Consider the following 24,878-nt stretch of genomic DNA (forward strand, 5'->3'; position numbering starts at 1 on the left):
ATACACAAAAAATGGACTGAAAATAAATCTAGAAAAGACCGAATATTTAACAACAGAGCAAGAACCAGTGAGAAACTTGGAAATGGACGATACTAGGGAAATTAACGGCACTGACAAATTCAAATATTTAGGATTTATACTCTCAAAAAATGGAACCACCGAGCAAGAGATAACCAGCAGATTAGCACAGACAAGAACATGTATTAAACAAATGAACGGGGTACTGTGGGATAGACAGATTACCAGAAATACAAAGAAGAGAATTTATAACACCTTGGTACGCAGTATAAAGACCTATGGAGCAGAGAATTGGGTAATAAATAAACGAAACAGATCCAAAATCACAGCAACTGAAATAGAGTTCATGAGAAGAAGCTGCAGAGTGACAAAAATGGATCGCATCAGAAATGAGGAGATAAAACGAACAATGGCAGTAGAACAAGACATACTCAGCTACATCGAAGAAAAACGTTTAATTTGGTATGGACATGTGAGAAGAACAGATCATATAAGGTGGATAGCAAAGATTTCGGATTGGAAGAAAGGAGGAAAAGAGGTAGACCCCGAAGATCATGGAGGGATGAAGTGGACGAGGCCATGGAAAGACGAGACCTTAGAGATAGAGAATGGCAGAACAGAAAGGACTGGAGACGTTGGCTGAAAGAAGGAAGGCGGCGACAGCTGTAAAAATCCTTATATAGATATATATATATATATATATATATATATATATATATATATATATATATATATATTTATTGCACACACATATATCACAGCACGTGCCCCCTTCAGATTTATAGCTTAGTGTTATTTTGGTCTTGAAATTGACATTCTGAAACAATGATTTCGAAACAAATTGACATTCAGTCAGTGTAGTTGCAAAATGACTTTAAAGACCTTACATTTTAAACTTTTTAACGTTTAATTTTTATTATAATTATATTTCATATGCACTAGATAATTATATGATAAAAATCCTTACGTGAACTGCACACTGTGCACTATGATTTACTTTCTAATTACTTATAATTTTTTGCCATTTAGCGTTCGATATCAGACATTAAGAAATAGATTATACACTCATTTATTCTACTTACATGTGTAAATTGTTGTAAAATCCTAGTATGTTCTTCTTGGTATAGTTTTCTAGCTTTTCGTTTTTCGGCATACAATGTATTGAGAGTATCTAGGCATTTGTTCTCGATACTGTCTGCGTTTTGGCGTATTACTTTAGCGGTATTATCCATTTCGTCCATCATGTTCCTCCAAGAGTTGGCCATAAGGCTTCCTGAAATAAATAAAATTTTATTTAATATATTTTTTTATACTTATGTATAATAATAATGTTTTTTTTTTGTTATTTTCTGGAACGCATAAAAATTTCACGGTCAGAACTGTATGCAGGATGGCCCACCAAATCGATGCTTTTCGCCTTAAAATACTCGGATGTTATACGTGCCGATGAATTTTCAATCTGTCAATGTTGGTTAATGCAAGAAATGTCAAAATTTATTAAGTCAGAGTTTAAAGGGGTACTGATGCATTATAAGATGCTGTCTCCAGTTATTCCCCCATCCGGATATCCAAGAACTGTATTCTTGACCACACGGGTGAACCCCAGACGCCTGATCAACCTTTCTGGAGATTGGGTAACCAACCCTAGTGAAAGACAGGGTTAGGGCAAACGAGGAAGGGAGATATGGTTCTCCGAAAAGGGGGGTTTCCTTCGCGCCAGCGGTCCATACATATATAACAGTAATGTTACTAAACGAATGTTATTATTGCCTCGGAATAAGACACATTATCAAACCAAACAACTAAAACTACGGGCAAAGGATATTCTATTAGAAACATGGAACGTATTAAATTGGTACCCACCTGAAACAGACATAAAACAACTAGAAGACTAGAGACTAGCCATTCAAGAAATGAGATGGACAGGGTCTGGAAAAATATGCATGTCATTAGTATTGTGGTCTGGACATGAAACTCGACATGAAAAAGGATGTGGTTTTGTAGACAATGAAAGACTGCAATCAGACCAGAGGATAAACCAGTTAATGAAACAATCTGTATTATAAGACTAAGGAATAAATAGTCTAATTTAATTATATTCTCAGTATATTCTCAATATTTTGATAAGAAAGAGACATCCTAGAAGCATGATGGAGTGAAAACTATGCGAAGGCCAGATAGCGACACGGACCATTTCCTCTGGAAGGCCAAGCTCAGAATCAGAATTTCAACAAAAACAATAGATAAACAGATGAAGGTCGAAAGGTGAAATGTGGCGAAGCTGGAAGAAGAAGATAGGGGAAGACAAAATCAACTAGAAATAAGAAATATGTTTTAGGTTTTGGCAATAAATGAAAATGGAAGTGATGATTTAGATCAGAAATAGCACTCCATAAAAAGAACTCTTCCAGACGCAACAGAGACATCTATCGGAAGAAAAGAGAAAACAAAAAACAGTTTGACGCAAAATTCGAAAGAACAATAGAAACAACAGTTCAATAGAAAGAGAGCCATAGCTAGAAGAACACAAAAAAAAAGAAAATACAATATCTAAAACAACAAATTAAAAAAGGAAAAGGAGAACATAGTCTAAATCAAAGTAAAATATTCTATAGAGATGTAAGACAACATATGAGAGGTTCTTATATAAGGACACCCAATTTCGTGAGAGACAAAAATGGAGAAATGCTCACAGCCGAAAATATAATAATCGAAAGATGGGCTGAATGTTTTGAAGAACTCCTGAGTATCCGAAACGTTACTGATGAAATCTATGAAAACGATGGACACAGAAAAAAATGAGTATCAAAAGGTCGAAATAGAAATAGGTCCATCAAGCCTATAAGAAATTATAAGAAATATATAAGATAAGATAAAATTATATAAGAAATTAGAAGTGCTATAAAAACCCTAAAAAACGATAAATGCTCGAGGCTGGACAATATTGACACAGAGTTAATTAAAAAAGGCGGACATATGAAGTAAACTTCATCGACTAATAAAAAGGTCTGGCAACAATAAATAATGCCGAAAGAATGGTGTGTGACAGTATTATTATGCCAATATATAAGACAGGAAAAAAGGACTCATGGATGAACTATAGAGGAATTTCAGTCATCAGTACAAGGTTGAAGATATTGGTTTCGATATTGCTAAAAAGATAACTACCATCTGTTGCAATTTTGCAACTAAGGGTTGGCTAAGATTTCGCGTACAAAAGCACAGACGCTATCGAACAATAAACGGTTATTAATACATTATTGCAAACAAAAGGCTGTTCTTTCATACATTGTATGTTAACAATGAAGCGTAGATAAATGAGTGTCTTTCGTTAAAATTGCCGATCGCTTGGGTAATTATCGCCCATACGTAGCGTCAACTGGTAAAAATATTTCTTGAACTAACCGCCGTTTTTGGAGTCATTTCATCAGAGAGTCGTTCCATCGTCCAAACAAGCCAGTCGAGTCTTAGTGAGGGGGGAGGTCTGTTCCGCTTCCATACTTACTATACTTTTGTGGTTGCTGGTAAAGTACAACCTACACCATTTGTTGCCGAAACTGTTTGCTGCTATATCGAGTACCGTTTACTAGTATATGCATTTTATTGGTGTTATATTTAAATACGTTCATTCATGAACATTGAATCTTGTACCGTGAATCGAGAGACATTTTAATCTTTATTTGGAACATTTAAATTTAACTGTATCAGAACATTTTACGTTTATTTAAACACGGATTTACTATATTGTATAATAATTGTAGTTTTGTTTAACCATTTGTGTCTATTTATAATTTATACTATAATAGTATTTGTCTTATCTGCCGTATCATATTTTAGTAGGTATATTCCTCATTTCTTTTGTAGACAAACTGTTTAGTTTGTGTGATATATATATATATATATATATATATATATATATATATATATATCCACAATTCGTCTCATAATATTTAGTTTTCGAAAACAGCTGTGTTTTACGCTAGTTCTCACCTTTTATAAAGCAACCTGGGTTATGAAACTACTTTTTTTTGTATCTGTATCACGCATATTTTAATTTGTAAATATTAGGGATTTATATAATCTTTATGTATATATAATTTGTTTATTAATTTTACTTTTTAAATAGAGTTTATTCCTCTCGCTTTTATTTTCTATGGCAATATACATATCCAATACGAAAGGAAGAAAACCAGCGAGTTCTAGATTGAACATATATATTCATCCTCCTTCTCTGATGGCTTTATATGTTATATAACGGCCATCGTATGTTCAGAAAGCAATACGATCCGCCGAAGAAATGTTTGTGATCAGTATGGATTAAAACTCAACGTTAAGAAAACTAAATATATGATAGTTAGCAAACAAAATTATATACAGGATGACGGTATAAAAGTCGGAGATGCCATACTGGACAGAGTAGAGAAACTCGTGTATCTCGGCAGTAATATCAATGAGAGCTGGGATCCAAACGCAGAAATTAAAAGCCGAATAGAACAAGCCCGAGCTAAAAATGAGAAACGTACTTTGCATTCACGATCTTAGCATTGACCTTGTAGTTCGAATGATATATTGTTACATCTTTCCTGTCCTGCTGTATGGAGTGGAAGCGTGGATTCTAACTGAGGCTATCCTTAAACACTTGACAGCCTTTGAGATGTGGGTATACAGACGACTACTGAAAATAAGCTGGGTCGACAGAGTTAGAAATGATGAGGTAATTAGACGGCTGAACCAAACAACACAACTGGTCAAAATAATAAAGAAACGCAAGCTAGAATACTTCGGTCACATTATGAGACACCTGAAAAATATGATCTTTTACATCTGATCATTCAGGGAAAGATCCAAGGTAATCGTGGTCCTGGTAGAAGAAGAACATCATGGCTGAAAAATCTAAATCAATGGTATGGAAAATCAACTACATCGTTATTTAGAGCTGCTGTCAATAAAGTCACGATAGCGAATATGGTAGCCAACATGATATCCAACGATCGATAACGGTCATGGAACTAGAAGAAGAAGAAGAAGAAGAAGAAGAAATCTTTGGTGACTACCAGTGTGGGTTCAGGCTTGGAAGATCGACAATTGATCAAATATTTACCATTAGACCAGTGCTTGAGAAGTATTTGGAGTATAATCAAGACGTGCATAAGATTTTTATAGATTTTAAACAGAAAAAATCGTTCTCGAATTTGCCGAAGATCTAGATGTAGGAGCACAATCAACATTAGACGTTAAGGATTTTTTTCCAGCTTTTAAGAAGCTACATTAATCGGTCTAAAAGTAAATTAAGATAAAATAAGTTACATGGTCATTTCATAAGAGCGAAGGCGAATAAGGCAAAATATTACTATAAATGATCATAACTTCGAGGTGGTTAAAAATTTAAATATCTAGGAGGAACAATCACCAATAACAACAAAGTAGAATGAGTAGTTAAAACGCGCATATTATGATAAACAGAACTTTATTTTCAATGCAACATCTAATGAGGGCACAACTTCTCTCATGAGGTTCAAAAATTCAGATATACAAAACCGTAATACGATCAACAGTCGGGTACAGAAGCGAAACATGGACGCTAACAAAAAAAAAGAAATCAATTGTTGGAATGAAAACATAAAATTCTTGCAGATATAGCATGACAAACGAATGAAGGCACAGACACAACAATGTTAGAGTTTCTCTCTTCCGAAAGGAAAATCTATTGAGACATATAAAGGTTAATAGACTAAGACGAGCAGGACATGTCATACGCAGCAATCACCAGATGGGAGAAGATGAGTAGGACGACCTAGAAAAAGGTGGAAAGATACAGTCCGGGAGGATCTGGAGAAAATGATAGTGAGGTAATGAGAAATACTGGTTCAGGGCCGACAAGAATGGAAGGCAATAGTAAACGCGGCAAAAATTCACGAAGAGTTGTAAAGTCAGTAATGATGATAGTCAGCTAACTTCCGCTAGATGGCTCTATGCAAAACTTTTAATGTACGCCTCGTAATGGGAATCAACAACAGTGGTAAAATTGGAACTAGTGTAATACTTTTAATAATACTTAAGAATAAAAATATTACTTCTAAATATTTTTAAATAGGACAAATTGAAAAGGCTCCTAGCCTGGAGGAAAAAAAAACAAAATATAGAAGATACGGACAATAAAAACGAACCTTTAAATAGTATAAGGATATAGTAGAAGTTAAAGAAGTATATGACTATTATGTATTTGGTAACCAACATTTTTCGAATAACACATTTTACATACAGAAACTATGTGTTATATAAGCATGTTATTGTATTTTAATCTTACTGTTCTCACGACTGAATTATTAAAGAATCAGACAGAAAATTAACAAATTTGAATCAGAAAATAACGTTATGAATAAGTTTCTTGAATTTAATTACTTTGTAAATTAAGAGAAAGTTCGAGGTAACATAATATTTTTTGTATATTTCGATATTTTATACAATTCAGTATTATATAAGATATCCATATGGAATGTAAATCAACTTAAGTTCTCAGACGCATACATATATAAATATATACCAAAACATTTTTGTTCAGTCACTGACTTCGCATTATTTAAACATGTTTTTAGAATACTAATGGGTAACTAATACTTGAATACTAACCATCGAGATAGGAAACTAAAATGTTAAAAATATGTTTTACACGTGGTTATACAATTTTTATTACAATTTCCTAATGAGGGGAAATATAACAAAAAAAAAATAACGAAATAAGGAACAACTCTCTCTCTTCTTTCTCTCTATCTCTCACTCTCTCTTTATCTCTCTCTCTCTCTTTCCTATAGCGCTAAAGCCCAAGTGGGACCCTGGCCTCCCCCAGCATCCGTCTCCAAGCTTCCCTTTCCTTGGCTGCTCTCCTTCAGCTATCCAGCCTCAATATCTCTTTAGTATCGGTTCTCGCTTCGTCTATCCAGCTCTTCCTTGGTCTTCCTATATCATGCACAGTTTAAATTATCAGCGAAGAGAGCCTGATAGTATTTAATAGTATTCAACTAAAGCTGATATAAATCTCTTTGCTGTTTATGGGTTTATCTCGAGATAACGGGTTAATAATGTATAATAATTATAGCAAATAACAAAATGATTAAATTTAAATTCTAAAGAATACAAAAAGGTTTCAAGAATTCTGTATTATAAAAATTAAACCAACCCGCACTTGGTTTCAAGATAATTATCTGTATCGCACTGTTGTTTAATGATTAACTGAGAATTAAATATTCGTAATTTAGAAGTTCTTAATAGTTGATTGAAACTTCGTATTAAAATATTAAATGTTCCTTGATTGAATGCTAACCAAGTAGTTAACCTTAACTACAGGAGAAGAAATAGTCGACGGAGATTCGCCAGATAGTTGAAGATAATATGATTATGACAGCTTACGATAAACCTTGATGACTGCTGCTCTCTTCACTGAAGCTAAATACTTTACTTGTATTAAACACTGAAGTTAATTAAATTAAAGGTAGTTTATACCAATCTTTAATCTAATATGGTATTAGATTAAGAAGTGTATACACACTTAAAGAAAAAATTCACAGAGATGGTAAGATAACACAGAGACGGTAATATAAGCAAGCGTCTTTACTCAAAGATCGCCCTGCCAGAAGTGATGTTCTTCCTCTCAAAATTCCACAAGCTCCCCAGGGTGGGATAGCCACCACTTACAAATGACAGGCCAGCCTGTATGTATTTCTAGGAATGTACAAGGTTCTAAAGGTTCGAGGTAAAGAACGGTACTAGCAATTGGAAACGTGAGAAACATAAAACTTTCTGAATTACGTTCTCTCGGAAAAATACTATAACGTGCTTTCGGCGATGTTTGCCAAATTTATCAAAAGAGAACCCTCTTGGCACCGGAAAGGATTATCTAAGCCCTACAATAAAGTATACTACTTCGCGTCTTTAATAAGTCGGACCTTCCGTCTTTTGAGATAGTCGGTAGATTCTAATACAATTTCCTAATGGTAAACGATCTCACCTATATATTATTTGCAAATACGTCCATCGGCGTCTCACTAACAGGGGTAAAAGGATTAAAAATTATTTAATATTTTAATTATATAAAAAAATGTTACAATATATATAGTTTATTTTAAATTTACATTGGCTAGGTTAGACATATATGTGTGTTTCATAATAGATATAATAAAGATAATTTAAAAAAGTACTTACAAACTAATTCTTTGAGAACCGCGATGAAAACCCTATATATTATATTATTAAAAATACTCATTGCTCATCATTCAAACAAACAATACATCATAACAATATATATATATATATATATATATATATATATATATATATATATATATATATATATATATATTGTTATGATGTATTGTTTGTTTGAATGATGAGCAATGAGTATTTTTAATAATATAATATATAGGGTTTTCATCGCGGTTCTCAAAGAATTAGTTTGTAAGTACTTTTTTAAATTATCTTTATTATATCTATTATGAAACACACATATATGTCTAACCTAGCCAATGTAAATTTAAAATAAACTATCTTTAAATTGAAATTCTTATGAAACTAATTAAATTCTATAGACAATGTAAAATTTAAACAAACTATCTACAAAATTGAAATTGTTATGACCCTAACTAAATTATATTAACAAAATTTTGTACCTTTCTGTCACTGAATGCCTAAATGAACTGTTTTCCACTATATAGATTATAATTACCACTCAAATGTCTTCTTCTCAGCTTCGGTTATCCTTGTTTTTGTGAAATTACTTTTTCCAATTATCAGCTTCCACCAATTTAAGATATTTATCTTCACAGCATTTCTAAACCACCAGGCAAACCAGCATACCAGCAAACAGCATTTATTTTTATTCTTCTTTTCAACATATCAATATCCAATCACCAAAATATTATTTAATTTTAATATTCAATTAATACTTCTTCCATTATCATCATTTATACATAACATAATTTTTAATCTTCAATAATACCTTCTTTATACTGTTTCCCAATCTTGATTTAACTCACTATATTGAACAATTGTAACTGATTCACTGCCTCTCACTAATTTTCATACTAAAACTGGCCATCATAGTAACTGTAACTCATAACTAACTGAATGGACCAACAGAGTGGACTAACTTTCTTACTAAACTGCCTTCTGACTGCCTCTAACTAATAACTGATTGACTAACTGAATCCAAATCACCGGGTATTTATATCTTTTTGGATGTTCCAGAACCATCTGGTAAGAAATCATGTTCCATTTGTTCTATTACATACATGTCTGAATTTTCTGGAAACAGTATCTGTTCGATCCACAGACATAACCATTAATCCAGAATGTTCCACCGTCAACAAAGGTCAAATTCTGCATTCTGGAGAATTCGTTAATTTTCTATTGATAATTTTGTTGACATTTAGGCTTTTCAGATCAGAATATACATTTAAATCATTAACTTAACATTCTAATTTAATAAACTATACATTTTATTATTATAACCCCATTTATATTCATAACCATTCCTTAAATGTCACTTCAGAGTATGTACCTATATCTGGTTGCCTAGTCACATGGCTCACTTAATATATTTTACAACATTATAATTATATAAAAAAAATACTTTTTATATGCTAATTTCTTAAAAATGCCCTCACATAAATAATTTTTAATAAATTCTCTAGTATATAACTTCTTAAAATAACCAAATACTTGTTATATCTAATATTATCTAGTATATAACTTATAAATTATTTTCTTTAAACACCAATCATATCAATATATATATATATATATATATATATATATATATATATATATATATATATATATATATAAATCCACAAAGTAGAAATACGAAGACGAAACCAAACTTCAGATTTTTGCTTAAATCTGTGCCTTCTATAAATTGCAAGGCAAAATGATGAAAAATATGAAAAGGACGACATAGGGGATCTAAAAATAGTATTCCACAACATATCTACTCATCTACGCAAGAATCTTTGGTGAACTGGTTTCTTGTACTCATAAAAAGTAAATAGAAATAAAGAAGAGACAGTTTTGATTTCACGTATAGTGCCTCTGTATCATCGAGCAAAAAGACGAAAGAGGAAATCTAATCGTTATGAAAAGGACACCAAAATTCATAAAAGTGGCCTCTTAATATGGAGGACATATCCGGGAAAGCAAAGGCGCCAAATTTAAAGTAGCTATAAAATATTTTTCAGAATGAGTCTTAGACGAGAAAGTTTTAATTAAATAATAACGATAATAGTCTAAAATGTGACACAATTGTTAAAAAACTTCATTATAAATAAGCTTATGTTAAGATTTGATTTCACGTATAGTGCCTCTGTATATTCTCTTATATGTATTTCATCCTACCAGGATTCATCAGAGCGACTGGTATGTATAGCTTCTGCATATGTATAGTTTGAGGGGTCGGTGTGAGTCCTGCCAGGAGAAGAAATAGATATTATGATTTGAAGACCCGGAGACGACATTACAGTTGTTCTGATACGACTAGGAGAATTAGCAGAGTTTCCAAAAAGTAAATGTTGTGAAAAGTTGTGTTTTGTGTTTGTGAAAAGAGTTCCAACTGTGGTAGTAGGCAAAAGAAGTTGAAGAAAAAGATGACATACTGTCAGTAAAAAACAGATGTATAGTTTATATTTGACCAAGTCAAATCATATCCTTGTGTCTGAAGAGTAGGAGTTGTTCCTGGAGTTGGTAGTTAGGAGTTGGGCAAAGATTAATGCAGTTGTAGAATTGTTGTATCGAAAACGATAGGCAGAGGAGAGAGCAGGCGTATTTTGGAAAAATAGCGTTGTCATTTAGTTAACAGAAAATATCAAGCACGATCATCTACACACAACGCAAAAGTCTACGGATATTTTAATTATTTCACAATACCAATGACAGAAATTTCATGACCATATAAATTTGCTTGTACTATAATTATTGATACAAACACTCACTTCTTATCAAAAAAAAAATTGTAAAACTGATAGCGATACGTGTTTTAGATTGTTTTTTATAAGGGACAAAAAAATCGACATTTTTAAGTTTTGTTTATTTTTAATTTTAGTCACATTATACCATTCTTGCTTAATAGGTGAGTTAAACATATTGTCTTTTTACCATGCAACGACAACATTTAACGTTGGACGAGATGAATAGAGCCGTGGGCCTCCTTCAAGCTGGTAAGGCCTCCTTCAAGCTGGCCTCCTTAAAGCGTCGTAAGTCGTTTCTGGCGTCGGTTTAGAGACACTGGGAGTCCAGCCGAGCAACATCCAGGACGTGGTCGCTCTACAACCGTTGCTCAAGACCAATATTTAATTTTAAATGCCAGAAGGCAGCCACAATCACAGCACCCGAGCTGTTTAATGAATTACAGCTTCCACATAATGTAACAATTAGCAGCATTACTGTGAGGAATCGTCTTCATGACGCCAATCTTCGTAGTCGTTGACCACTGAGATGTCCACCTCTATCTAGAAGCAATCGCGCTGCAAGATTAACCTGGTGTCAAGATTTTCAGAATTGGACTGACAGTGACTGGGCCACAGTTTTATTTAGTGACGAGTCTAGATATGGATTTCATCCAGATTCTCGTAGGACAAGAGTTTGGAGACGACCCGGAAATGGAGAACAATTACGACAACTTTAAGAAGTGTAAGCATACAGAGGTGGTACATTAATAGTATGGGGAGAAATCATGATTGACGGAAGAACTGACCTCATTTTTCCACGAACTTTTCTCACAAGTCAGCAATATTTGGACACTATTCTTGAACCTGTCGTGCGCCCGTTTGCTGCTGCTGTTGGAGAAAATTCTTACTTTATGCATGATAACGCTCGACCATATGTTGCGCATATTGTAACAAACTGGTTGGATAACAAGGGTATTGATGTATTGCCGTGGCCAGCACAACCACCGGACTTGAATCCCATTGAGCATGTATGGGACATGCTCCAACGAAGAATTACTTCACATATGGGCAATATCTACAATGAGTTTCGAATAAAAGAGCTTCTGAGAGAACAATGGACACAACTACCTCAAGTAGACATTAACAATGTGATTCGGAGCATGAACAGTAGATTTAGAGCTGTGATAAACCAACGTGGTGGCCACACTTCGTTTTAAGTTTACATTTCGTATTTGTGACATTTTATGGTGATATGTGAAACATGGGTAATTTGCAATATATTTTTTTGCTCCAATTTTCTCTTTTTTTGCAATTTATGGTTTTTGACATATTAAACAACAATTTATACTACAAATTTTGTATTACTTTTTTTAAGTTAATTACAGATAAACAAAATACGTCTATTTATAAAAATATCCCTAGACTTTTGCGTTGTGTGTATTTAGATTAGAGTTATTTGTTTTTAATTGTTTGTTTTTTTTAATAGAAAATTAAAGCAAATATAAAATTTTTCAGCCACTAGTAAAAAAGTAAATGAAAGAATAAAATAAGAGGTCTTTGATTTGGTTATAAGTTTATTTAATTTTTTATTGGTAATTTTGAGTGTATGATTTGATGGATGCTTGATTTTTCATTATTTTGATTATCGTGTATGGTATATTTTTATTTGATATTCTAAAATTGTAGTACTTGCTTTATAATTTCATAGTTCTTTTTTGTAAATTTATTTGTCTCTTTTTCCTCAAGGCAACTATAAAAAATACTTTTAAGTCACGTTTTTAGTTAAATAGTAAAAGAGCCCTGAGATATCGTATTAAAATGTATTTTATATCCGCTCCTTATGCCGTGAAATAATACTAGTAAACTGTGAGTATTACCTAAAATTAGTTATTTTTTTTATTCGATCTGAAAAACATTTCTAGCGCTAATCGAACAAACATTTAAGTAAGCCCTTTATATAAAACATTAACATAAAACAATAAGTTTTTACTAGTACAACTGAAAAACATACTTAATAGTTCTTTCTAAACATCATGGTCGATTTTATTAATTTGAAATAAATTGCTACAGGTCAAATTATGTCATTACACTAATATCTACAATTACAGACGTCTAAATTGGAATTTCGTAATGGTAAAATTTGATACACGCATAAATTGGGTTTTATCGATAATTAAGAAATAACTATTGGTCAATGAATTTATAATGTCAAATGTGTACGAAGGCTAACGTGAAAACCTTACTAAGTATGGTACTGAAACTATTTACCTGTGGCATGTTTTAAACTGATACATTTTTCTAGACGTGATTAAACAAACCATAATTAATTGTAATGCTAATAAAAAATGTAATTACGTTCCTGTTTAATTGATAGGCACATGCCTGATTTACTTCGGTTTTTAGCCTCAACTAATATTGTTGGACCACCTTTTCCTCGAGGAAATATTGTACCCCAAGGAAAGGGTCAAGCAAAAGAAAGCTGAAAAAATCTTACACAGATATTTGAAAAATATCTGTGTAAGGTTTTAAAAGGTATATGAGGGGTAGCTGATGAAGAATCCGAAGACGTACGACTGATTTTGTTTTGTTTTTTTTTTAACAATCTTAAAAAGTGAAATATATATATATATATATATATATATATATATATATATATATATATATATATATATATATATATATGAGTAATTCCAATACTTTTCACCCACTTTTATGGGAGGCGTCTTCGGATTTGCTCCAAATTATAGTATGTTATTATACCTTATGAAATAAGACTACAGTTCAAATTTCAGCCTCTAGGTACACTAGGGCCCGAGAAATCCCTTCTCAAAGGCCCAAAAAAGGCTTTAGCCTATATTTAAAAAGCTATATCTCGATGTCCTATAAACCGATTTTAATTTAGAGTAGCTCATTTTTTTTGTTATAACGTCAGCTATTTACAAAATTTTCAAAATCCTAGATCCCAAGATCCATTGTCGGGGACTAAATTAGTGTGGACGAAATTTAAAGATTTTGGTCATTTTTAAAAAATCATAAATAGTGAATGGGTAATTAGAAATACTTTTGATAAGACTTATTTGAAAGGTTTTTTTATTACCTTTAAAATGAGACTTGGTAAATTAAAATTTATCGAGTAGATTCAGAGTTAGAGCTGTTTGAAATTGATCATTTTCGTGAAAATCGCGTTTTTTCGAATTTTCAAGCAAGCAGCAAAAAAATCTTTGAACTTTTAGAGTAACGAAACTTGGTGTGATGATAGTTCTTCATATGTACAACAACCTGTAACTCTTTATTTTTGGTGTTTTAGCCATTATTGACCTTATCTAACTGCTTCAAAAATTGGAAAAATCGAGTATTATGAATCTAAAGTAAGCCAAAGTACTCGGCAGTTTGCAGTAATTTATAAATGTTAAACTTTGCATTATAACATAATATGTAATATAACTACTCAAAATTGTGGCAAGTAATGAGTTATTAAAGTGTGCTAAATTTCAAACAGATCGACTAAATAGTTTATAAGTTATTTAATTTGTTTATCCCGGAGAGCGATTATTTAAACAACTGTATTTGCCCAAACAGTCACTTTAGATACATTTTGTGTATCAGACTCGATTCTTTAAGATTGTTCTGAAGTTATTTTTCTTGTGGCATTTTAAAGTAATTAAATGGGAATAAGCCACAATTAAAGGTTAAAGTACGTTTATTGACGTTTCAATTTCCACTTCGGAAATCGTTTTCAAAATACAAACATTAGTAGGTAAGTTAAACAAATTTTGTTTTTTTGTTACTTAGCGAAAAATTCTTCTAATAATTTAATTTTATCTGACTCATCTATATTGAGAATTCAGACATACATGATACTTTAAGTCGTCTACTTTAAAATGATATTGTCAATATTGTTGAGTTGCGCTCCTGGGACGACTTTACTTATAAGATAGTTCATTCGATTACATGAAATCAACTTTAACTTGAGAATATCCGTCAGAAAAGATCATAGCATGAATTCGTCTTTAAAAAGACAAATACATGCCATGATGACAGGAAAAAACCTCATAATACTATCCCGACATGGTAAGTATTTGGTCGTACATTTAGTTTACCTTCAATAAACACTAAATTCTGATTTGATATGTTTGTTATTTAAAAAACATAAATGATGTATCCTCTATATGTTACTGACTTACCAATACTGGTATTTTCCTTTTAATAACAACTTCCTCTTTCAATATGAGTAACCAGATCCTACTACATTCTGCCGAGGAATTCGCGACACAATTGGTCTCATTTAGCATAATTAGAGCCGCTTCTTTGATTTTTTTCTCTTTTTACCATACGTTTCTTTTAGGACTATATTTGAATTTAAATACGAGGAAAATAACAATACCATACATAAAAGGATTATCGGGAAAACTTAAAAGGATAGGAAATAAATTCAACATTTCAGCAACATTCAAAACAACAAACACGTTGAGATCTATTTTGTCCAAAACCAAACCTAACAATGAACAAGAAGGGACAAAGAATTGCATTTATAAAATACCTTGTGAATGCGATCAGTTTTATTTAGGTGAAACATCAAGGCCATTAAATGTTAGAATAAGTGAACATCAATCCTATATTAAAAATAGAGAATTTGATAGATCTCAAATATGTAAACACGCATGGGATAATGAATATAGGGTTCAATGGAATGATTCAAATATAATCCTAAACGAAACGGATGGTAAAAAAAATCAAAGAAGCGGCTCTAATTATGCTAAATAAGACCAATTGTGTCGCGAATTCCTCGGCAGAATGTAGTAGGATCTGATTACCCATATTGAAAGAAGAAGTTATTAAAAGGAAAATACCAGTATTGGTAAGTCAGTAACATATAGAGGATACATAATTTATGTTTTTTAAATAACAAACATAAAATCAGAATTTAGTGTTTATTGAAGGTACACTAAATGCACGACCAAATACTTACCATGTCGGGATAGTATTATGATATTTTTTTCCTGGTTTTTCCCTCATAATTTACTATGGAATCACTAACAGGAGAATTTTACTGTCATCATGGCATGTATTTGTCTTTTTAAAGACGAATTACATGCTATGATCTTTTCTGACGGATATTCTCAAGTTAAAGTTGATTTCATGTAATCGAATGAACTATCTTACAAGTAAAGTCGTCCCAGGAACGCAACTCAACAATATTGGCAATATCATTTTAAAATCGTCTACTTTAAAATGTAGGTATAGTGTATGTCTGAATTGTCAATATAAATGAGTCAGATAAAATTAAATTATTAGAAGAATTTTTCACTAAGTAACAAAAAAACAAAATTTGTTTAATTTACTAATGTTTGTATTTTGAGAACGATTTCCGAAGTGGAAATTGAAACGTCAATAAACGTACTTTAACCTTTAATTGTGGCTTATTCCCATTTAAATAGTAATTACGATTCTTTAAGGCTTCATTTTTAAGGTATACTAAAAGAACCTCAAGATTTTATTAAATTTAATAAGGTTTTGAAACTGTTTTCTTGTGGCATGTCAAGTTAAATAATATGTTCATATGGGAATAAGGCATAATTGATTGTATCGACAATTACATTTTACCTAAAAAATTTTACGTTTCGATTTACATTCCAAAAATCGTTCTCAAAAAATTATTAACTAATTTAGTTGAAAAACGGTGTATATAACCATAGACATCTGTATAACCGCCAAGAATGTTTACAAGGTTATGTCATGTCAACAAAATTAAAGGCTGATTCACTTTTGCCCACGGTGTTATTAGCAACAGCCACATTTGGTTGAAAAGATTCTTTTTCTTCCTTCTTGTATGTAGGCTTTAAAGCCTGTTTCTTCTTCAATATTAGCGTCCTAAATTGTTTAAATAATCGCACCATCTTTTTCTTGGTCTGCCAAAACTTCGTCCATTTGGTAACTTATCTTGTGCTATTCATACTATCCTGCCATTCTACTAATGTGTTCGTTCCACTCCTGTTTTCGTTTTTTCACCCATCCACTTATGTCTTCTATATTGCATGCTCTTCTTATCGCTTCTCTCCCTATCCAACAGACTTTTCCCTAATAGTCATCGGAGTATTTTCTACTCTGTTGTTTCTAGTTGTCGTCTCGTTTTAGATGTGTCAGATCTTGTCTCCGCCGTGTTTGTTAATATAGGTCTAATTGCTGCTTTATAGATTCTTGTTTTTGTGTCTTGTCTTAGGTATTTGTTCTTCCAGATTGTGTCATTAAGAGATCACGCCGCTTTACTTGCTTTTAAGCTTTGTTGTCGTACTTCTTCTTCAACATCTCCGTAATTAGTTATATCTATTCCCAGATATCTAAACTTTGTTTCCTGCTTTTTATTATTTTCCCATCAATTTCGATTTTACATCGTAGTGGTTATTTAGATGTCATATATTTGGTTTTTTTTTTGCTATTATCATATTGTATTTCTTGGCTATTGTATTGAAGATGTGTGTTAATCTTTGAAGCTCGTCTTCTGTCTCGTAGATTAATGCGGTGTCGCCTGCATAACATAATATTTGGATTTCTTTGTTCCCCATTCTGTAACCATGACATTGGTTGAAAAGATGTGAGGATGAATGTTTTGCTTAATGGAAAATTCAAACTCTGATTATTTTTAATGCTCAGTATTGTTAATATGTGCTGTTATGTGTGTAGAATGTTCCTGTTTAGTGCACGTGTGTTATGTGTTGCATATGTATCATACACAATAATATAGTGTATGAGTGTCGACATAAAACTATACGATATAGAGGAAGGCACTCTAACTAAAGCGATGATGAGAGAAGTGGACGTTTTCGAGATGAGTCTTTACAGAAGAATCCTTACGTAGACAGAGTCACGAATAAAGAAGTCTTGCGTAGACTTTCAAACGAAACAGAACTGAATAACGCAATAAATGAGAGGAACAAAATATAAGCTTTGCTCGTTTAATGAGCTTTTTAGAGCAGCAATGAACAGAGTCCAAATAATCATAATGGAACCAACCTTCGAAAGAAGACGGCACCTTAAGAAGACAGCTATACGGTTAACCAGAGTAGCTTATTATCATCATTCTCGGCGTATTCTTCCAATTATGGTGCAGCTTCTCTCCCTTGCGTTCTTCGTTCTTCATTTCTGCCGACCATTGTCTAATATTCGCTTTTCTGTGCCATGTTGTAGCGGCTTGTTTCCTTGTCACAGTCCCATCTTAAATTTGGACGTCTTCTTGGTCTTTTGACGCCTCTTGGATACCACAGTGTAATTCTAGTGGACCATCTATTGTCAGTTCTTTTCACTAGATGTCCCGCCCACTGCCATTTTTAAGATTTAATTATGTGGATTACATCAGTGTCCTTGGTTTTCTGTCTGATCTATTACTTTTCGATCTCTCTTTGTTATACCTAGCATGCATAGCTCAGTTGACCTTTGATTGAGTTTCGCTATTACCCCTTTCTTTAGTGTCCAAGTGTCGCAGCCGTATGTCTTTTTCGAATGCTTTTTTCTTCAGGTGGAGTGGCATCTTTGATTTGAATATAACTGCATTTCTACCAAAAGATGCTCACACCAGTTTCATTCTTCTGTTAAATTCTGGGAGTAAGATGTCAGGTTTATTAACTGTCTCAGGTATACATACTCGTCTACTGTCTTAAGTGCAGTGTTGTTGATTATTACATCTTGGACATCCACTAGCTCGTTGTACATGGTTTTTGTTTTTGTCAAGTTCATTTTGAGTCTAACTTGAGCTAGCTGCATTAAGGTCGCTTATAAGTTCTTGTAGTTCTGCAGGATTGTAAGCAATCAGAACGATGTCGAACGCAAATCTTAGATGGCTGAGGTATTCCCCATCAATGGATATGCTTTAGTTCTATCAGTTTATTTTGCTGATTATATTTTCTAGAGTTGCAGTACTTTGGTGATATTGCGTCTCCTTGTCGGACGCATCTGGTAGTGGGAAATTCTGGAGTGTTTTCATAAATTTTTACCTTAGATTTTGCTAGTTTGTATACATTTGCTTAAGTTTCTATGTACGGTTTGTCAATGCCTTGGTTGGTCAAAGCTTCTATTACTGCCTTGGAATATAGAGAATCTAAAGCCTTCTCGAAATATATAAATAATGTTAGCGGTATTTCATATTCATTAGCTCTACTCATTAGTTCTCAAGCGTATGAATATGATTCAGGGCACTGAATTCACTTCTAAAGCCAGCGTGCTCTCTTGGCTGTGCAGCATCTAAAGCATTTGTTAATCTGTTATATAAATATGCCTGCTACGATTTACAGGTTTTTTTGGCAGCGTATTTAAGCAGTTCCACTGTTATTTCATCTATTTCAGCTGCTTTGCCGCTTTTCATTTTTGTAATTATTGTCCATTCTACTTCTTCCCGAAGGACTTCTCAGACATCTTCTCGATTACTGGTTGCTTCTTAAGTGTTTCAGGGCCTTTGTATAGTTAGCTGTAGAATTTAATCACGAGTTGTATTATTTAATTTCTGTCTGTAATTCTAGAAAATAGATTTTCTAATAGAAAATATGTATTATATGATATATGATTGAAAGAGTGTCGATAATAATATAAGGTATAATGTTAATTATTATAACCCAATCGGTTTGAAAAGTGTCACACATGCACCTAAAATCCCATTCTGCTAACTAACTAACGGTTTATTAACAACAGTTGTATATTATAAATATTTAGTTGAAAGTAAGTAACGGTAACGAGGGCTTTGTGAATAATAAACTAAACAATATTACAATAATCTTCCCAGGTGGTCAACAATTATCTACAAGTGCAGCATATTGTCGCTTAGCAAACAACACCACTCAAATCATTTATAGTCCAGAGAAATAAGGTAGAAATAAGGTTCTATTCCTGTGACTTTGACCCGCAGGTATCTGACAATTTTTTGGAGTTTATGGACCTCGATAACCCAAATCTGTATGTTTCCTGCAGTGGTTTCGATGGATTTTTTACGTTATTAAAGTTAAAATAAAATTATTAAAGGTAAAATTTTAAAGTTAAGGCCAAAAGTGGACCATTTTAAAAACTTTCGTCTACCAGTAAAAAGGAAAACACTTTGAATGGGTTTTGGAGATAATTATTTAATAAAACACGTTTAAAGCTTTAAAATGGCGATTTATGAATGTTGATTTAATCATTTTTTGCTTAGAAAACTATAAAAAACTTAAGAATTCTTAATTTTAAATAAATGATATAAGTATTGTAAAAATGAACCTACAACCTTGATATTGCGTGGAAAATTGGGTCTTATAGTATTAAAAATTTGGTTACAACTTCAGAGTGATTCATCAATTAGTTTAAAAGTTATTTAATTTGTTTATCCCAAACAACTTTTTTTGCAATAACATAAGTCATACGATGATTCTACGGATAGCATAATCGAGAGAGAGAGAGAGAAAGAAAGGGGGGGGAGAGAGAGAGGGAGAGAGAGAGGGAGAGAGAGAGAGAAAGACAATTATTCTATCAAAAGAATTAGGAAAAAATTAAGTAAAACTATTTCCAACATTGCAAAAATTAATTACCTACAAACACATTCCAATGTTTTGCTTATAAACATTTAGAATAACTTTTTCGCTATTGCACGGAATTTTTTACGAATATTTTTTCACGAATTCAAACAAAATTGTCCTTCGACAAATTAAGGACGAAGTTAGACACTTTTTTTAATTCATAACTTGTTTGTTTATACCAAGTTAGAAGCCTAGTTTGTTAAGCCTTTGTTAATGTTCCTTTTGTTAATAAATTTAATGTTAAATTAACAATGTAAATTGTTAAAGCCATTTTCGAGAAAAAAATTTTAAGCCATATTTTTAGAACGATTTTTATTAGGAAACAGGAATAGATCACTTACACGAATTTATAATAAATTTTTGTAAATAATTGATAGAATTGAAAATGTTCATAATATTTCAGTACGATTTATTTATAACTACAATTTTTTTATCAAATTACATGTTTGCCACATTAAAGAAAAAAAAGGTGGTACAGTAGCTTCATACTATGCTTACTGTATTTCTTAAATTTAAATATTATTTTTAAAATTAAAGAAAGCAATTTTATTTTTTATTTAATATTTACAAATTATACTGTTGTTACTGTGTGTTTGTAACTGAGGACATTAATTCTAATCTTATCCTAAATCTAATATTAGTATTGATATGTAATATATACTATAAAATCTTTATTTTTATTTTTTTGGTAATTTGTTTATAATTATTTTCTTGTATTAGGTGCTTTTTGATATCTTTATATATAAAACAGACGATGAAGTCCTCAGAGTTCCACAGCAAACTCTTTTGCAGCTATCTACTTAATCCGATAGCTACTTTACCGATTGTCCAAGTTCCTTATTTTTTTAAATTTTTTTATTACAATTAAATAGGCAATTCAGTAAATTATTATGTTTGCTCATAACGCCACCTGCTAACGTATCAACAAAGCATACGTTGTTTACTTCTGACAGACTAGTCAAAGTCAGATTAAATATTAAATTAATAATAAAACATAAATAAATAATATTCATTAGCAAATTTAATTATTATATAAACTAAATAAGATGTTTAAAATAAAATGTAAGAATAGTTTAAAGGAACTTTATTAAGTAAAAAATTATAAAACATTTCAAAAATCAAAATTGCAAATTATGGCCAGTTTCGACGACTTGTATAATGGACTCCCACTTCGCTACATAAATAAACTCTTCCAGCTGCCTGCTGTGACTGTATAAATATAAAAATGCAACTTAAAATGTTTCACCAATAAGTAATTGTTCGCACTTTAATACAATAATTCTAAAAATTCGATATTGTTTTTATATGAAGTTATTTTAAAACGAATATCTATATACGCTAAGTTTTGCCGACGACCAAATAGTGATCGCACAAGACGAGGATGACCTCAGTTTTATGATGAGAAAACTGGAGCAGGAATATACAAAGAATGGGATGGAAATAAACCTAAAGAAAACTGAATACCTAACAACGGAGAATACAGAAATAAAACAGCTGGAAATAAACGAAGGTAAACAAATCAAAGGAACAGACAAGTATAAGTATTTAGGTTTCATAATATCAAACAAAGGAACAACGGAGGAAGATATAAAAAATAGACTAGGACAAACAAGAGACTGCATACGAAAATTGAACCCGGTACTATGGGATAAGAACATCAGCATGAAAACAAAGAAAAAAATATATAATACCATGACAAGAAGTATCCTCACTTATGGGTGTGAAAATTGGACAATAAATAAGAAAACCAAAAACAAAATAAGAGCAACAGAGATGGAATTCCTAAGGAGAAGCTGCAGAGTAACCAGAAGAGATAGAATAAATAACATGGAGATTAAGAGGAGAATGGGAATGAACTCCGACATAATAGACTACATCGAACAGAAGAGGTTAACCTGGTACGGACATGTCAGAAGAGCAGACCAAAATCGGTGGATAAATAGAATAACAGAGTGGAGCCCGATAGGAAGAAGAAAGAGAGGCAGACCCCGAAGATCTTTCAGAGATGAGGTGGACGAAGCAATGAGCAGAAGAAACCTACAGGAAGGGGACTGGCTAAACAGGAAAAATTGGAGAAAACGGTTGAGTGAAGGAATACAGTGAAAACTGTGGAAATCCTTGTATATATATATATATATATATATATATATATATATATATATATATATATATTTTAAAACGAGAAGTGTCATAAAAATTTAAACAGATGATTCAATGTTGTTATTTATTGGATGACATTTATTACTTTTAAATTTTGACCGTTTGACAATCGTTACGAATCAAATTTTAGTATCGATCTTTTATTTTTAAAGCGAGGCTTCTCTACTTGCTCTTTTTTACTTTTTTCTCTATAGTAAAATGCTGAGGCGAGCGTCACAGAACTAGCGCCATGAGAAGGCGTCACGGGTACCCGTAGTTCCAGGTATCCGAGTATACAGGTACCCGTTTAAATTCAACTGTAAATGATCTATTCCTATATTTTTTCAAAAAATATCGTAATTCTTTTTTCAAAACTTATTCAAACAATTTACAAGGTTAATTTAACATTAAATTTATTAACAAACGGCATATTCGTGATGTAAGCCAAGAGTACATACAAATTATAAAAAGAAACGTCAAAATCCATCAACAAGAACCCGAGATATTTTATAGCTCGAGTTTGAAGTTCATATTTTATTTTTCATAATCACCAATTTGAAAAAACAGAGTAACTTTTTTTTAACTTGCCAGCTTTTTGAATATGAAAAATAATTTTTCCCCGGGCATTAGCAAAAAAGTTATTCAAATTGTTTATACACAAAAAATTGCAATGTTTTTATAATTAAGTTTTACAATGTTAGAAAGGGTTTTTTAGTTAATTTTTTTGACTTATGTTATTGCAAAAAAAAATTGTTTGAGATAAACAAATTGAATAACTTTTAAATTAATTTTAGTTAAATAAAAGGCAGATATCGAGCACAGTTTATTTATTAAATCTTGCCCAAATACTTTCGCTCCTAGAGCATCTTCAGGAGCATCTGAAATAAGCCACGAAACGTTTTTTCAACTGAAGAAAATTAATTAAATTCGAAAAAATTCGAAGTTGATGGTTGTTAAAAAATGTTTATGTAATATAACGTTTTAGACTTACTTCGTCAAATTCTTTTGGCTATTCAACAATATATGGAGAATGTCATAAACATTAAAAATGATATATTAACACAACACGACACAAGGACAAACAGTTTAAGAATTTAAAAAAACGACGAAGCTACATATTGGTTGGCATCAGGAGAGAGAATGGCTCCTGGTCTTAACGGAAATGTTAAAGTGACATCTGACATATGACAACTTATATGGGCAGTCACAATCATGGTGATGTGATCTGCACATTTTAAAATTCTATGAAACTGAGCATTGATCAAAGGTCCAACTGACACTACTATAGGAACTCAACTGGTAAAATATGAAATTATATAGATTACTTTATGTAGATTGCATAGTCCAGATCTCACACTCAAACCTGTCTGTAATAATTAGGGTGTTAGTTCTGGGGCAACTGAAGTGGACGTAGAGTATGAATGCAAGAAATAGACTAAACAATCTATTAGATAGTGGGTGGTTGACTACAATAAAAGGGTCTACCAAGCACTATCCCTAACTAACTTTTAAATTAATAAATGAATTACTCTGAAATTTTAACCACATTTTTAACACTAAGACCCAACTTCCCACGCAATATCAATGTTGTAGGTACATTTCCACAACAGTTATTAACATTTATTGAAAATTAAGAATTCTTAGATCTTAGTTTTTTAAGTTCAGCAAAGTAGTAATCAACATTTATAAATTTACCATTTTACGTACCGTAAGTTATATATCACTGGTACCTATTGTACGTAGTATGTTCACGTGTAGGCAAACCATCCGCTTTGTCCATTCTGGCGCCTGGTAACAAAACGAAAAATATGGTATATGACAAGGCCTTCACTAAAGATTATCGACACGAATGCAATCCATTCAGCAAATGGTTACTTTGCTCCCACGTTAGTTAACTCCTTTTTTAACTTTTATTGAACATACACAATTGAACACAATTTTCTCTTTATATAAAAAAGTTAGCAGTAGCAGCAGAAAAGTTACAGTTGTTAATAAATAAAATTCATAACTGGACTAAAAAATGGAAAATCAAACTAAATGAATCTAAATTAATTCACGTTAATTTACAAATCAAAAAAATCCAAAACATTCCAATTAGAATAAATAATGCCCAAATACAATATTCATCTTCCGCAAAATATTTAGGTATCCCACTTAATGCAATACTTTGCTGAAAAGTCCATATTAAACTGAAAAGAAGGAATTAGGTATCCGTTACAAAAAAATGTATTGGCTGATGGGAAGAAACTCAGCA

At 31.9% G+C, this 24,878-nt stretch overlaps 1 protein-coding gene across 2 annotated transcripts in view; it reads right to left on the bottom strand.

The window, feature by feature from the left end:
• FER (tyrosine-protein kinase Fer) overlaps positions 1-24,878 on the bottom strand; it is a 178,938-nt gene that overhangs the window by 128,449 nt on the left and 25,611 nt on the right. For both annotated transcript variants that reach the window (XM_072537447.1, XM_072537448.1), the window contains exon 2: positions 1,101-1,291. In XM_072537447.1, the coding sequence (XP_072393548.1) occupies positions 1,101-1,291 (191 nt within the window). The remainder of the gene's footprint in view (positions 1-1,100; positions 1,292-24,878) is intronic.

Source organism: Diabrotica undecimpunctata, chromosome 7 (genome assembly GCF_040954645.1).
Source record: "Diabrotica undecimpunctata isolate CICGRU chromosome 7, icDiaUnde3, whole genome shotgun sequence".
NCBI classification, from domain to species: Eukaryota; Metazoa; Arthropoda; class Insecta; order Coleoptera; family Chrysomelidae; genus Diabrotica; species Diabrotica undecimpunctata.